This window comes from Trichomonas vaginalis, chromosome V (assembly GCF_026262505.1).
Source record: "Trichomonas vaginalis G3 chromosome V, whole genome shotgun sequence".
Classification (NCBI taxonomy): domain Eukaryota; phylum Parabasalia; order Trichomonadida; family Trichomonadidae; genus Trichomonas; species Trichomonas vaginalis.
Genome location: NC_067207.1, coordinates 27,164,728 through 27,177,089, shown reverse-complemented (window position 1 = coordinate 27,177,089; position 12,362 = coordinate 27,164,728). Strand labels below are relative to the sequence as shown.

The 12,362-nt window shown below is 31.7% G+C and overlaps 7 protein-coding genes across 7 annotated transcripts, besides 1 other annotated feature; 4 read left to right on the top strand and 3 right to left on the bottom strand.

Moving 5' to 3' along the window:
* Nucleotides 1-76: 76 nt before the first annotated feature.
* On the bottom strand, nucleotides 77-1,159 carry TVAGG3_0411370 (uncharacterized protein; the record flags this gene model as incomplete). Its single annotated transcript, XM_001317036.1, has 1 exon — nucleotides 198-1,121. One exon carries the CDS (start codon nucleotides 1,119-1,121, stop codon nucleotides 198-200), a length of 924 nt encoding a protein of 307 aa, XP_001317071.1.
* Nucleotides 1,160-1,429: 270 nt separating this feature from the next.
* Nucleotides 1,430-2,123: a mobile genetic element.
* A 374-nt stretch (nucleotides 2,124-2,497) lies between these two features.
* On the top strand, nucleotides 2,498-4,474 carry TVAGG3_0411350 (regulation of choline O-acetyltransferase protein; the record flags this gene model as incomplete). Its single annotated transcript, XM_001317035.1, has 1 exon — nucleotides 2,498-4,474. The coding sequence occupies one exon, from the start codon at nucleotides 2,498-2,500 to the stop codon at nucleotides 4,472-4,474; it is 1,977 nt and encodes a 658-aa protein (XP_001317070.1).
* Nucleotides 4,475-4,890: 416 nt separating this feature from the next.
* Nucleotides 4,891-7,358, top strand: TVAGG3_0411340 (regulation of choline O-acetyltransferase protein; the record flags this gene model as incomplete). Its single annotated transcript, XM_001317034.1, has 1 exon — nucleotides 5,092-7,005. One exon carries the CDS (start codon nucleotides 5,092-5,094, stop codon nucleotides 7,003-7,005), a length of 1,914 nt encoding a protein of 637 aa, XP_001317069.1.
* Nucleotides 7,359-7,472: 114 nt separating this feature from the next.
* On the top strand, nucleotides 7,473-9,066 carry TVAGG3_0411330 (armadillo (ARM) repeat-containing protein family; the record flags this gene model as incomplete). The annotated part of the gene is made up of 1 exon (XM_001317033.1): nucleotides 7,659-8,999. One exon carries the CDS (start codon nucleotides 7,659-7,661, stop codon nucleotides 8,997-8,999), a length of 1,341 nt encoding a protein of 446 aa, XP_001317068.1.
* Nucleotides 9,067-9,159: 93 nt separating this feature from the next.
* TVAGG3_0411320 (GEO04055P1 family) lies at nucleotides 9,160-9,708 on the bottom strand (the record flags this gene model as incomplete). Its single annotated transcript, XM_001317032.1, has 1 exon — nucleotides 9,231-9,686. One exon carries the CDS (start codon nucleotides 9,684-9,686, stop codon nucleotides 9,231-9,233), a length of 456 nt encoding a protein of 151 aa, XP_001317067.1.
* A 452-nt stretch (nucleotides 9,709-10,160) lies between these two features.
* On the top strand, nucleotides 10,161-11,146 carry TVAGG3_0411310 (uncharacterized protein; the record flags this gene model as incomplete). The annotated part of the gene is made up of 1 exon (XM_001317031.1): nucleotides 10,230-11,105. One exon carries the CDS (start codon nucleotides 10,230-10,232, stop codon nucleotides 11,103-11,105), a length of 876 nt encoding a protein of 291 aa, XP_001317066.1.
* A 349-nt stretch (nucleotides 11,147-11,495) lies between these two features.
* TVAGG3_0411300 (Clan U, family U48, CaaX prenyl peptidase 2-like) lies at nucleotides 11,496-12,313 on the bottom strand (the record flags this gene model as incomplete). Its single annotated transcript, XM_001317030.1, has 1 exon — nucleotides 11,508-12,290. One exon carries the CDS (start codon nucleotides 12,288-12,290, stop codon nucleotides 11,508-11,510), a length of 783 nt encoding a protein of 260 aa, XP_001317065.1.
* Nucleotides 12,314-12,362: the final 49 nt, after the last annotated feature.

The following is a 12,362-nucleotide window of genomic DNA, read 5'->3' as shown; positions in this document are numbered from 1 at the left end:
ACTAGAATATCATAAGTAGATATCTAAAAATGTAAAAGTTAATACAATACATACAAAGATTTATAAGTTATGAGAAGGAAAAAAAAAATTATTAAATTCTGAAAGTAAGTGACATAACATTCATATAAACACAAATAGAAGGTATATCCAATGAAAATTTTGGGCAAATATTACTTACAAATTCGATCAAATACGACTTATTTCAATCCATATTTTTCAAGGTCAATATTTCTAATTTTGTCCTTATACTCATTGAAGTTATCAATAGTTAATGGTATTAAATCACGTTTTGTGCCCATGTGAGTTCTTAAATAAGGATGTTCGTGTTTTTCTGAAATCATCTTAGCCCAAGTTGATCTATCAAGCACATAAAACTGCGGACATATCATTGGGAAACACATTTCTTTTTCTGTAAGAGGATCTGGTACTCCATGTAAAGGATTGAGAGGATTATCGTTAGGATCAGTAAGTCCTTTACCAATCCTATATTTCTTTCCATTCCTGATGAATGTTATACCTGTTATCGGTGAAATTTTTACGTATTTTGATTCTTTTTTGTCAATTTTCTTTGGTTTTTCTTTATTAAGCTCGCCATCTTTAGATAATCTTTCAACAAGCTTTTTGCATATATCTACTGAGTATCCGACTTTCCTTGCAAATTCTTCGTTTGATACGTCATTCCAAAAATCGGTATAGAGAGAAATAAACTTTTCTCTAGTTTCTGGTGCCCATCCAGATATTATATCATCTATTTGTTGATCTTCTTGTAAAAGTAACGTTGAATTTGACGAAGAATTGTCTAATCTTCCTATTTCTTGTAGTTTCTTTTCTGTTTCCGCAAGGATTTTTTCTTTATATTGGTAGTTGTTTGCCAAATTTTCCTTAAGTTGAGCGATATCTGCTGAGTCAATGAGCCCGAAAAACAAATTAATAGGTTGTGCTTCAGGCCACACACCAATTAAGTCGTTGTAGTTATTATTTATTTGCTTTACATAATTCTGGTAGTTCTTTAAAATTCGATCTTTTGCATAATTTCTTGCAAAATCAGATTCTATTTCGTCTAATGATGGAACAAACGGCTGCACATCCTCAAATTTGAGAATAGTAGCCGTATTTGCCATCTTGGATAATTAGAAAATCTAAAAAAACAGAAAAGAAATTTAACGATAGTTGCACCCCCTCAATTTCTATCGGAATTTTCCTTTCAATTTTACAATTTGTGGTCAAAAATCGCTACTTCGAAACCGCTTTTTATGAATATGGCAAAGATTGAAGATATAAATGTCATTCGGCGAGTTCATTCTTCCTGAACAGTTTTTGAAGTTGTCAGTCTAATCGGAAGGCTCTCATATACAGTTAAAATATACATTAACTGTAATGTGAGATATTCTCAAAACAGGCAACAGGTTTCAAATTCCAAGTTATAATGAGATTTCTTATCTTTCTAGTTATTCTCATTTTTCAATCTTAATTAAAATTCCAAAATAAGCTAACAATTAATAGAATGCATAAAATAATATATATCTACCTTATTGAAATTTTCGAAAAATCTCTAAAAAAATCATATTTCAGAAATTTCGAAATAAAAATGTATATTTTTATTTGTGAAAAAAAGAAAAAAGAATTTTTTTTGTAATACTTAGGGGGAAGAATCTTGTTTATCTCCTCATGTGGTGTGTATCATAGCGTTCTGAAAGCGGAAAAAAGCATTTTTTGGAATACAAAGTTTCTGAATCATAAGGAAAAATCAGGGTTTAATAAGAAAATAGATGATTTATGAAGTAACAAAGCATATTGTATCATAAAAATGGAAAACTATTTTCTCATATTTGCAGTGAGTAGACATGCATCGAGTCTACTCACCCAATAAACTTATTATTCATTCTCTGACCAGCAAAGAGCCAGAAAATCACATTTGCACAAACTTATGATGAAGTTTTCTGGATTTCCTTCCTCATCTGAGAGACATCCAGATAACTTCAGCATAAACGAGTTACAGACAAGTTTTCTCGCCCTTTGTGGGCTATTCACCACAACTATATTACACTAAGAAAAAGTTTTTCCGATGCCTCTCAAACAAATAAGAGAATTCGGAAAATCTCCGTCTTATTCGATTAATTACAGAATCTTAGGCCTTTTAAGAACCAGGAAAGAGTAGAAAGAGTACTTTAAGGTAATGCTCATTACGAAGTCTCTCATCAAATGAGAAATTTCGAGTAAATTTACATCTCTGACCCTCAAAGGTTCGGGAAGTAGTACCATAGTCCACTGGGGGCAATATCGTATAACTAACACCGCCAGAAGCATAATATTACACCCATATTCATCGTGCAGGATGAATTAATTATCATTAACCATACAAACCACTCATCTCCAAAAAGAACCACTCTGAATTTAACATACAATCACTAAAAAAATTATGAAAGATTCCGAATGTAAAAGAATCAAACAATTCGGAATAGATGAATAAACACTCTTTATGACATTATTATAGCTTATGATATCATCAGAGCAAAGTTATTCAGGTGTTGATCTAGTTGTACCTATCGTTCTTCGTAGTTACAATGGAGATACTCCACTTGCACAGGGATTTCCAATGGAAACAGACAATTTTCATAGACCAATTAATGGAGTCATATTTTTGAACACTAAGTTTATACCTAAGGATGCTCAGGATGAAAGATCATGGGAGAAAACTTTCTTCCAAATTTTAATTCACGAATTTTGCCATATATTAGGCATCTCTGAACCATTTTTCAACAATTATCATCCATATGAGACAAGACAAAGCCATTCTCAGATTACATGCTCATTCAGAAGGTTCGGAAAAGATTATACTTTCTTAGTTACGCCTTTCGCCCATAAGTTTGCCAAGAAACGCTACGGAGTCGAAACATTTCAAGGTGATGGCAAAACATGCCCTGCAGGTATTGAACTTGAAAGTGGTGGCGGCGAAGGTTCTGCAATGTCACATCTTGCAGGAAGAGTTCATTATTCAGAACTAATGACAGCACAGGCAATATCAGGAACTAATGGACCATTTGAGAGACTGACTGATGCTACTATTGCTATTTTACAGGATACAGGAAATTATAAATGCAATTATTATATGGCACAGCCTCTTGTTTGGGGAAATCCCGAATCTAATAAAGAGGCTAAGTTTTTCGATGACTTCGCCACAGGAATTCCTTCAGAAAAGTTTCCATCTCATTATCTCCACAGAACAGAAAACGATACAATGAGGGCGACATCATTTGATTTCAAGCATTATGGCGGATTTGCGGGTTTCTTTTTAGATTCAAATGTCAGATGTCCAAATGACAATGTAATGTACAAGAAATATTGCGAAGCAAGGTATAATTATTATAATCCAGACAAAAAGGAATTCGTGCAGCCATTGGATATGTTCGATTTCATTAATGTAACATATCCTAAAAACGCATGTGATAGTGGTTTCGCTATTTTGCCAGGAGCTATATATGAACCTGGTGTTGAAGAGAAGTGCTCGTTCTATATATGCAACAAGTTCGAGAGTTTTGACATTTATTTAGATAATTACAGTGTGAAAGATGACAAATATGACTTTAAGAAGATAACCTGTGATAAAAATACTATTGGTAAGACGTATATGCACAAAATGAAAGGATATGATGAGAAAACAAAGAAGAATTATGAAGCAATTAAATATTCTACTTGTCCTGATCCAGAAATCTTCTGCAGAACTGTGAAATTACATGAAACAACACTTATTGCAGATCCCTTTGATGAAAACACAACTCAATTAGTTGAACCTGATCCATATGATCCAGAGCCAGAGCCAACAGATGAACCAGATGATCCCGATGATCCTGACGACCCTGATCCAACAGAAGAGCCTGAAAACCCTGACGACCCATTTGAAGATGACACTTCTTCATCATCAATATCAACTTATATTTCTCCCACAGAAATTTCATCATCAACAACAACACATTTAGATCCATCAATCTCAACTTCAACAACAACAACACACACAGATCCATCAATCTCAACTTCACCAACCACAACACACACAGATCCATCAATCTCAACTTCAACAACAACAACACATACAGAATCATCAATCTCAACTTCATCATCAACAACAAAACATTCTGAATCCGAAATTATTTCACCATCATCTGAAAAAGTTCCAACATTTTCATCAACTATTACTGAAAATACACCTAATACTGGATCTTCTCATTATGTCGATCCAAGTTCTAGTTCGAATAGTTCTGATGCATCAAATGAAGGAAAAGATGATGATTCCCATAAAAATGATCCAAATAAAAAAGGCTTATCTAAGATGCAGCTTATATTAATTTTAGGTATCAGTGGTGGCCTAGTTATTTTTATTATTATAATAGTATCTGTTATATTGATACAAAAGAGATCAAGGAGAAAGGATGGTTACAGCACAGAAGATGTTCTTCGTCAAGATTTTCTTATTTAAATCATGAATGTCGAAATAAAGATATATGCTATTTATTTAAATTGATTTTTAACTATTTTTATGACTACTCGTTGAATAAAGAAGAAATTGTCAAGAAATAAATTTATAGATTACTCTTACTGTAGCAAAGAAATCCAGAAAGGATACCAAAAAATCAGATATAAAGGGAACAATCTTAATATGCCTTAATCATAAAGTTAATGAACCTTTACATTTTTCTGTCAATGAAAGTGAAGTATTAATTTGGTTTCATGTAATAATGATATCAATTCATATAAAACAAACCAATCACAATATTAAATGCGCGATATAGTTCGAGTATATTTTTAATTTCTGTAACCTCTGAATTTTCAAAACTATTTTCATCGTTATTTTTTATTAACATTTTTATGTGCAGTATGAATTAGAGATTATGTCATTTTTTGTAATAAAAATCAGAAAAAATTATGATGCTTATTTTACTTTCAATTTAATCAGTACATGAAGTACATTAAAATATTTTTCAATACAAGTCCAATTTATATTTTTATTTTTATCGTCACTGAAAACATAAAATGATATTATCTCTAGTTTTAGTTGCATATTTTAGTGCTCATAGATGTAATCATGATGTTGAAATGCAGAATGTAACAAGAGCGTTTCAAAAATCCAAGTTTCATCGAAATCTCAAAAATGTCGAATGGAAAAACATCAGAATACAGCTTGATTATAACTATATTGATACTACAAAAGATGATGGACACACTTGTAAAAGGAAGGGGCAACAAGTGACTTACCAAAGAACAAGTTTCACTTGCACCGATGATCAAGTATTGTCAAAATCTAAAATTAAAGCCATTAAAGGTACACTTAATAATGTAAAGACATATTTGGAAAAACTCCTTTATGTAATTCCATATGATTCAAAAATAAAATATAAAGATTATGTTCGATGGTATGGAAAAGAAACAGATTTTGGGCTTCAAAGTGCAACAGGAGTTGATATTGTACTTCCAATTCTTTCAAGGCCAAGAAGATCAAATGATGCTACACTTGCTTCAGCTGTGGCACTATCTCTAGCACAATCAAGTTCAAGACCAATATTTGGAGTTGTTTTCCTAAATCCACAACAAGTTCCAACAGAAATACAAAATGAAAACTCAAAAGATTGTAGATTCTTTTATACATGCGTTCATGAAATTTTCCATGCATTAGGTATATCCGGTTCACTTTATAATGCGTACCATCCTCATGAATCTACAGATCCACATCCACAAATAACATGTAGCATTCGAAAATATGGAAGGAATTTTAAATTCCTTGTAACTCCATATGCACATAAATATGCCGTGAAACGATTTGGAGTTGAAAAATTCATAGGAGATAATGGAGAATGTCCATCTGGATTAGAAATTGAAGATGGCGGTGGCAGTGGAACAGCAGGAAGTCATTTAGAGGCAAGAACTTATATGTCAGATTTAATGGTCGGAGCAACAATTCAAACTCAATCTGGACCATTTTCTAGATTGACAGATGCTGTACTGGCCATTCTTTTGGATACAGGAAACTATAAAGTTAACTGGAAAATGGGTCAACCATTAGTTTGGGGTAATCCTGAATCAATCGATGGAAAACAAATTAAAAACTTTGCAATCGGTCCTCCACAAACTGTTTTCCCGAAATACTACATGAGGGACTTCTCCAAACAAGAAATGTGGTATGAAAGCTTTGATTTCAAATTCTCTGGCCCAACTCCAGGCAGAGTTAGTCTTCAAGTATCTAATGAGCTATTACAATTTTACGATCCAAAAGGAATTGGTGTCTCCGATGTTGATGTTTATGATTACATTCCATTTTATTTCCCAAATAATGTATGCCCTAAAGGACAAGCAATTCTTCCATCAACAAATCTTCAATATCATAAATGTGGTGAATATTCATGTAATGAATATGAATCATTTACTATTAAAGTTAACAAGGACGAACGTGGTACTCAATGGGAAGATGTCACATGTACTAAAGAAAATGCTTCTCAAGTTATTTCTAAGCCATTTCGTTTCTATGCTAGAAAAATTTCTTGTGTTGATCCTGAGAGATTCTGCAGATCTGTAAAATTGAACGAAATGAAGTTTGTTGTTGATCCGTTCAAAGCTGAGACAATGCAATTAGACAGTAATTCATCTGCAACAATAGAGCCTGAATCAGGAGAAGATCAAATTCCCTCTGATGGTGATAATGCAGAAAAACCAGGAACTGGAGAAATGCCAGGCTCAGAAGAAAAACCAGGATCTGGAGAAACACCAGGATCTGGAAGCGATGAAAATAAATCAAGCAATGGAGAAAATGGAGGAACAAATGGATCTAACGGAAAAGAAGGGGGTTCTTCCAATGAAGAAAAAGATAAAAAGAAGAAGCTAATAATTATTGGAGTTTGCGCCGGAGTTGCAGCTTTGATTGTAATTGTAATAGTTGCTGTATTCGTTGGGTATGCAATTAGAAATGCAAAAGAACAGGTTTATCACGACGATTCTGATGCAAATTATATTGTATAGAAAGAAAATAAAAATTCTTTTTCATTTCTTTCGAAAATTCTATTGTTACTTTTATCATTTGCATCACACTTATAATGTTGTTATGACATAATGTTTTGATTATCAAACTATAAAGTTGTCTGGAAAATGGGTTAACCATTAGTTTGAGGTAATCCTGAGTCCATCGATGGAAAACCAATTGAAAACTTTGCAGCCATTGTTATTTTTGCTGTTTATTGGGTAAAAAAGTCAAAAGAAAGTGCTTATAACGACGATTCCGATGCAAATTATGCTGTTTAGATACAATATTATATTATTTTTTATCCATTTCATATCATCTTTCTAACTAAAAAGCTATTACTATTACGATTAAATTGTTTTAACATTTAATATGAGACAATATATTTTTCATGAATACTCAATCTTTTCTGATACTGGAAGATATTCCGACAGTATCAACATGACTCATGACTATGAATTGAAGTTGGCATATTTCTAATATTGTTACTTCAATGAAACAAATAGCATTTATCATTATAAAAATGACTTGAATTAAAGATATTACAAATTTGATATAAAAATCTCTCGGTTAGATCGAAATTAAAATTGAATGTCTATTTTCTTTGGCAAATATTCATAGATATATCATCTAAGCAACGATTATAAAAACATCTATGAGAATTCCAGTTTTTGATAAAAGTTGTTTGGAGATGCCGCCAAAATTTGCATTCCAGAAAAATGATAAAAATGAAAGATTATCAAGCCAAATTTTGGCAAGTACGGTAATTCCAGCTGAAATATGTAGTCAAATCAGAGAAAATTGTGAACTTTTGCAATCTACAATTTTCACTGGAGACGTTACATCAAAACTTCAGTCTTATTCTAACCTCATTCAATTAACTACACCAGGACTTCAATATCCATCTGAAACTTTCATCGAAAAATCCATAATTAACGTTTCTTTTACTGAATTTGCATCTGGCAATAATGAAATCATTGAATTAGCAGCTCAACTTTTAGAAAACCTTTCTTATTCACCAAATTTGATACAAGTCTTTAATAGTGACAATAAATTTTATCAAAAATTAATACTAAACTTAACCCAAGATATTGCAGTCAATCACTCATTAGAAATCTTGACAAATCTATCAAATACAAATTCTGGTGCATTTATACTATTACAAGAAGAAACGATTCCAATATTTAACCAAATTATTCAATCAAGCCAAAACCCCGAACTTATCAACTCCATTCTTCATATAGTATCAAATATTTTTGCAGTTAATTCAAGATTTCCTGACAAATATTTTTATGATGGAATACAATTTTTTACACAATTTTTCTCACCATCGATTCCAAATTACCTTTCTTATGCGCTCATAGGTCTATCTAACATAGCTCGTGCAAATGAATCTTATAAACAAACAATTCTTGAAAAAATTGATATAAACATGATATTTTCGCAGCTTGCATCACCAGAACCTTATGCATTTTTACTGTTATTAATCTCTTTAATGAGCAATGAACTTGCAGCTGCCTTTCCAATTGAAATAATTCCTCCGCTTATTGAGAGAGAAGATACAAGAGAACTTGCAATTTCATTATATTCAGAGATATTTGAAGCAAACCCAGTCGCTGCTCAAAATGCAGTTTCGTTAGGAATTATCAATCAATTACTTGAAATATCCCAGATTCCGAAATACGAGAATATTGCTTCTATATGCATAATCAATGCCGTGAGAGTTTATCCTCAAGGAATATTACCTACTTTATTTGAAACGGATTTCATTAATTCTGTTTTAGATTTACTGGAATATGACGATAAATTAGTTACTATGCAAGTAATATTCTTAATCAATATTCTTCTTGGAATTCAGGATGAAAACAGACAAAACATTTTAGAAATGTTAGCTGACCATAATGTTATAGATTTATTGGAAAGATGGAATGATGATAAGGATATAGGACCTTTATCAAATCAACTAGTAAGTGATCTAAATTCTGCTCTATCGTAATCTGTTTAATATAAATGTTTGTGTTTTATATTTAAACACATCTATTTACGTAAATTTATTTTGAGTTACTTATATTGGAATATCTCTATAATATTTGGCGATATATTTAAATTTCTAATATTAATCCAAATTTAACATCATTGAAAAGTTTTGTATTAGAATTCAAGTGATTTTGAGAATGGTTTAATAAAGAAACATAATAAAAATTTTAATAGGATATTAGTCAAGGTTTCAATAGCCTTGTGGATCGCGCCACATGAAGCGCCATGAGTATGCAGAAACGAGGATTAAGAAGCATTGTAAAATTGCTCCCCAACCGCGGAATTTAACTAAATCATTTGTTGCGTTCTTGAAATGGGGTGCAACAACGAAGATAACGACTGAGGAAACAATTGCGCCGAAAAGTAAGAAAGTACTTAAGATAAGGAGGAATTTCTGATAGCATTGTGTATCTTCTTGCCAAAGCTTTGACTTAGCAAACATATCATGTGAAAGATTTTCTACAAGGAACAAACCAATTGATCCTGCAATGCCGCCAATCCATTCGTAGACTTTGCATTTATCAATTTTGTAGCTAACGACAACTGCGTCAATGAATACAAGCCAGGCTGCTCCAAAGCAAAATCCTGAGAAAATTGATAATATCTTATTTGACTGGAGTGTCTTATCTGATGAATCGGTATACATCAATGAAGAAAAATGATTTTCACCGGGATGTCACATTTTTATGTCGAATTTTTGAACGAAGGTTGATTAGAAATCGAGAATTCGTTCAAACTCCATTCTGCATTTGACTCATAAGCAAATATAAATTCAAGGAAAAACTTCATATCTTGGATAAAATTTCTAATGAAATTGATTTTGATATTGAACTATATGATTTTCAACAAATAAAATTCATCCACACAATAAGGTCTCACATATTTTTCATTGAGGTGATCTTTTAGGCTAAATATCTTGATATGAAAAATATTGCCAGTTTTTAATGAGTGGAAATAGAATATATAATTCTTTGCTATTTTATCCTCTTGTGGAAACTTCTAATGCATTATAAGCAATTATCTATTGTCAAAAAATCAATTTCGGTATATTTTTCAATTATATGCATCATAATCATACACATAGATTGATATCGTACCATGCAAATATAAAATGCAATTCATGCCATTGGAACTCATATCAAATTTGTTTCCCAGATTTGTCACTTTTCTTGTTTTATAATTTTAGTTTATGAATAAAAGGAGACTTGAGGATCAATTCAGACAAAGAACACGCAACCAACCATATTCAGCTGAGAGTGATATTAATGCTAGATTATTCCCAGATATGAATTCAAGTCCAAGAAGAACAAATTATGCAGCAATTAATCCAGAATCACCGAATATTCAACATATGCAGCAGTTTTCTAGATTTTCAGAGTCACCGCAGATAGAAAGGAGACATTCTCCAGCAACTAATTCTAGATTGCCATTTTTCGAGTCAGATCCACCAAGCAACACAAATGACTATTCCCAAAATTCAAGCCAAGCATCATCACACCAATCAACGCCACGTTCTGTCACACCTAAGAAAAAATATCCAGTTCCACCTGTAAACGAATCAAAAATGCCAACAAAGCAAAAGATCTTCACTACTGTCCTATTTTTTGCTGGAATTATTACGACAATTTTTTCAGTTTTATCTCATCCATCAACTTATTGCATCGACGGACTTCCTTTTAACGGCTGTAAGAGATGCCCTCAGCATGCTACATGTTCACTCAAATCATTTCAATGCGAAAGATTTTATGTTCCAATAGATAACCATTGTGTCAACGCTTCATTGTCTGAAGCAGCTACATGTGTTCGCGAAAAATTCAAATTCGATGAGAACTATCTTACTTCAGAATTAAGTTTTAATGCTGCAGCATTTAACTGCGGAAATGTTAAAGAAGTTATCAACACATTCAGTGATATGTATGAGGATGAAAATTATTTAACAGATGCTAAAATTGTCATGGTTAGATCATATCCTCCTGTTAATATCTTATTATATTTAGCCATTGTCATTTGGATTTGTTTGATAGTTACAGTTGCATTTGGAGACAAATTATTTCCAGATTTATAATTAATTTATTTTATTGTTTTGAATAAAAATTAGAATGTTATTTTATTTTTGCTAATTAGTACAAAACAATAGTTTAATTTTGTTTCTGATGATTCATGGTCAAATAATTAATACATGAAATATGATATTCTTGATTATTAATTTGTCAATTTTTCTTTTATTGAGAAACATTATCAACCAAGAAGTTACATGTTAAAGGGATTATAATATTGCTTGTATTTATAAGTATGAGTTCTAAATCATAGTACTCTTCATCATATAATAAAGAAACATATTAAATTTAGAGTATCATCTTATTCCTGGTTTCAAAGCTACGATTTCAGAGTAGACTATGGCGCGAAATTGAAAAAAACAAAAAATATTGAATAAAAAATATTGAAATATAGAATTAAAATACAATGTTTAATATTTTGCGATGATGTATGTTAAAAGAACATATATAATTATACCAGAAATGTAAGATGTATACAGAACTTTTCTTTGTGAAAGATTTGGCCAATTCAAGGCTTCAGCAAAGTCTGGGAACTGCATATAATTGCAAAAACCATGCAAAATCATGCATGTTAAAAGGCCGTGTGTTTTGATCCAACAAAATGTTGTCCAAAAGCCAAATAGCGAAGTAAATCCGACTTGGATGATGCACTTAATCAATCTTTTTTGCCATGGTCCGTGTAATTCGAAGAAATGATGAAAATGTGCCACTCCAAAAATTAACGGACTTAAAAAGATGACTTTGAGATCTGATATATTTGCTTTAAGCCAGAGATTGCCACCTGCATATCTGTATAATAGTTCTTCAAGCGCTGGAGCAATGATCACATCAATTATTGGAAAATCGTATATAAAACTACGCAAATTATTCTTTAAAAATCCATTCTTATCCTTAACAATGTTATATCTCGACATAAATTTGAAATAATTTTGGAATATTGGGCCGATGAATAAACAAACTGTCGTTAAAATAAATAAAAGCGAGCAAACTGAGTCACCAAATGCATAAACAGGATGAACGGCATCGTAATGCATAAGTATTGCGAAGTTGACTAAGAATGCTAAAAATATTACGGTTAATCTATACGTAGACTTCTTAACAGATGGTGCAATTAGCTTCTGAACGTAGAAAATTGATATAAATGTTACTGAAATACAAAGAGATATACCAACTGCCTTTAATTCTGAGATCATTTTATAAAAAATTTTAAAAAGCCGAGCAAATAAAATTATTTCCGCCAAAACCTCAAAAATCAAATTAATTTG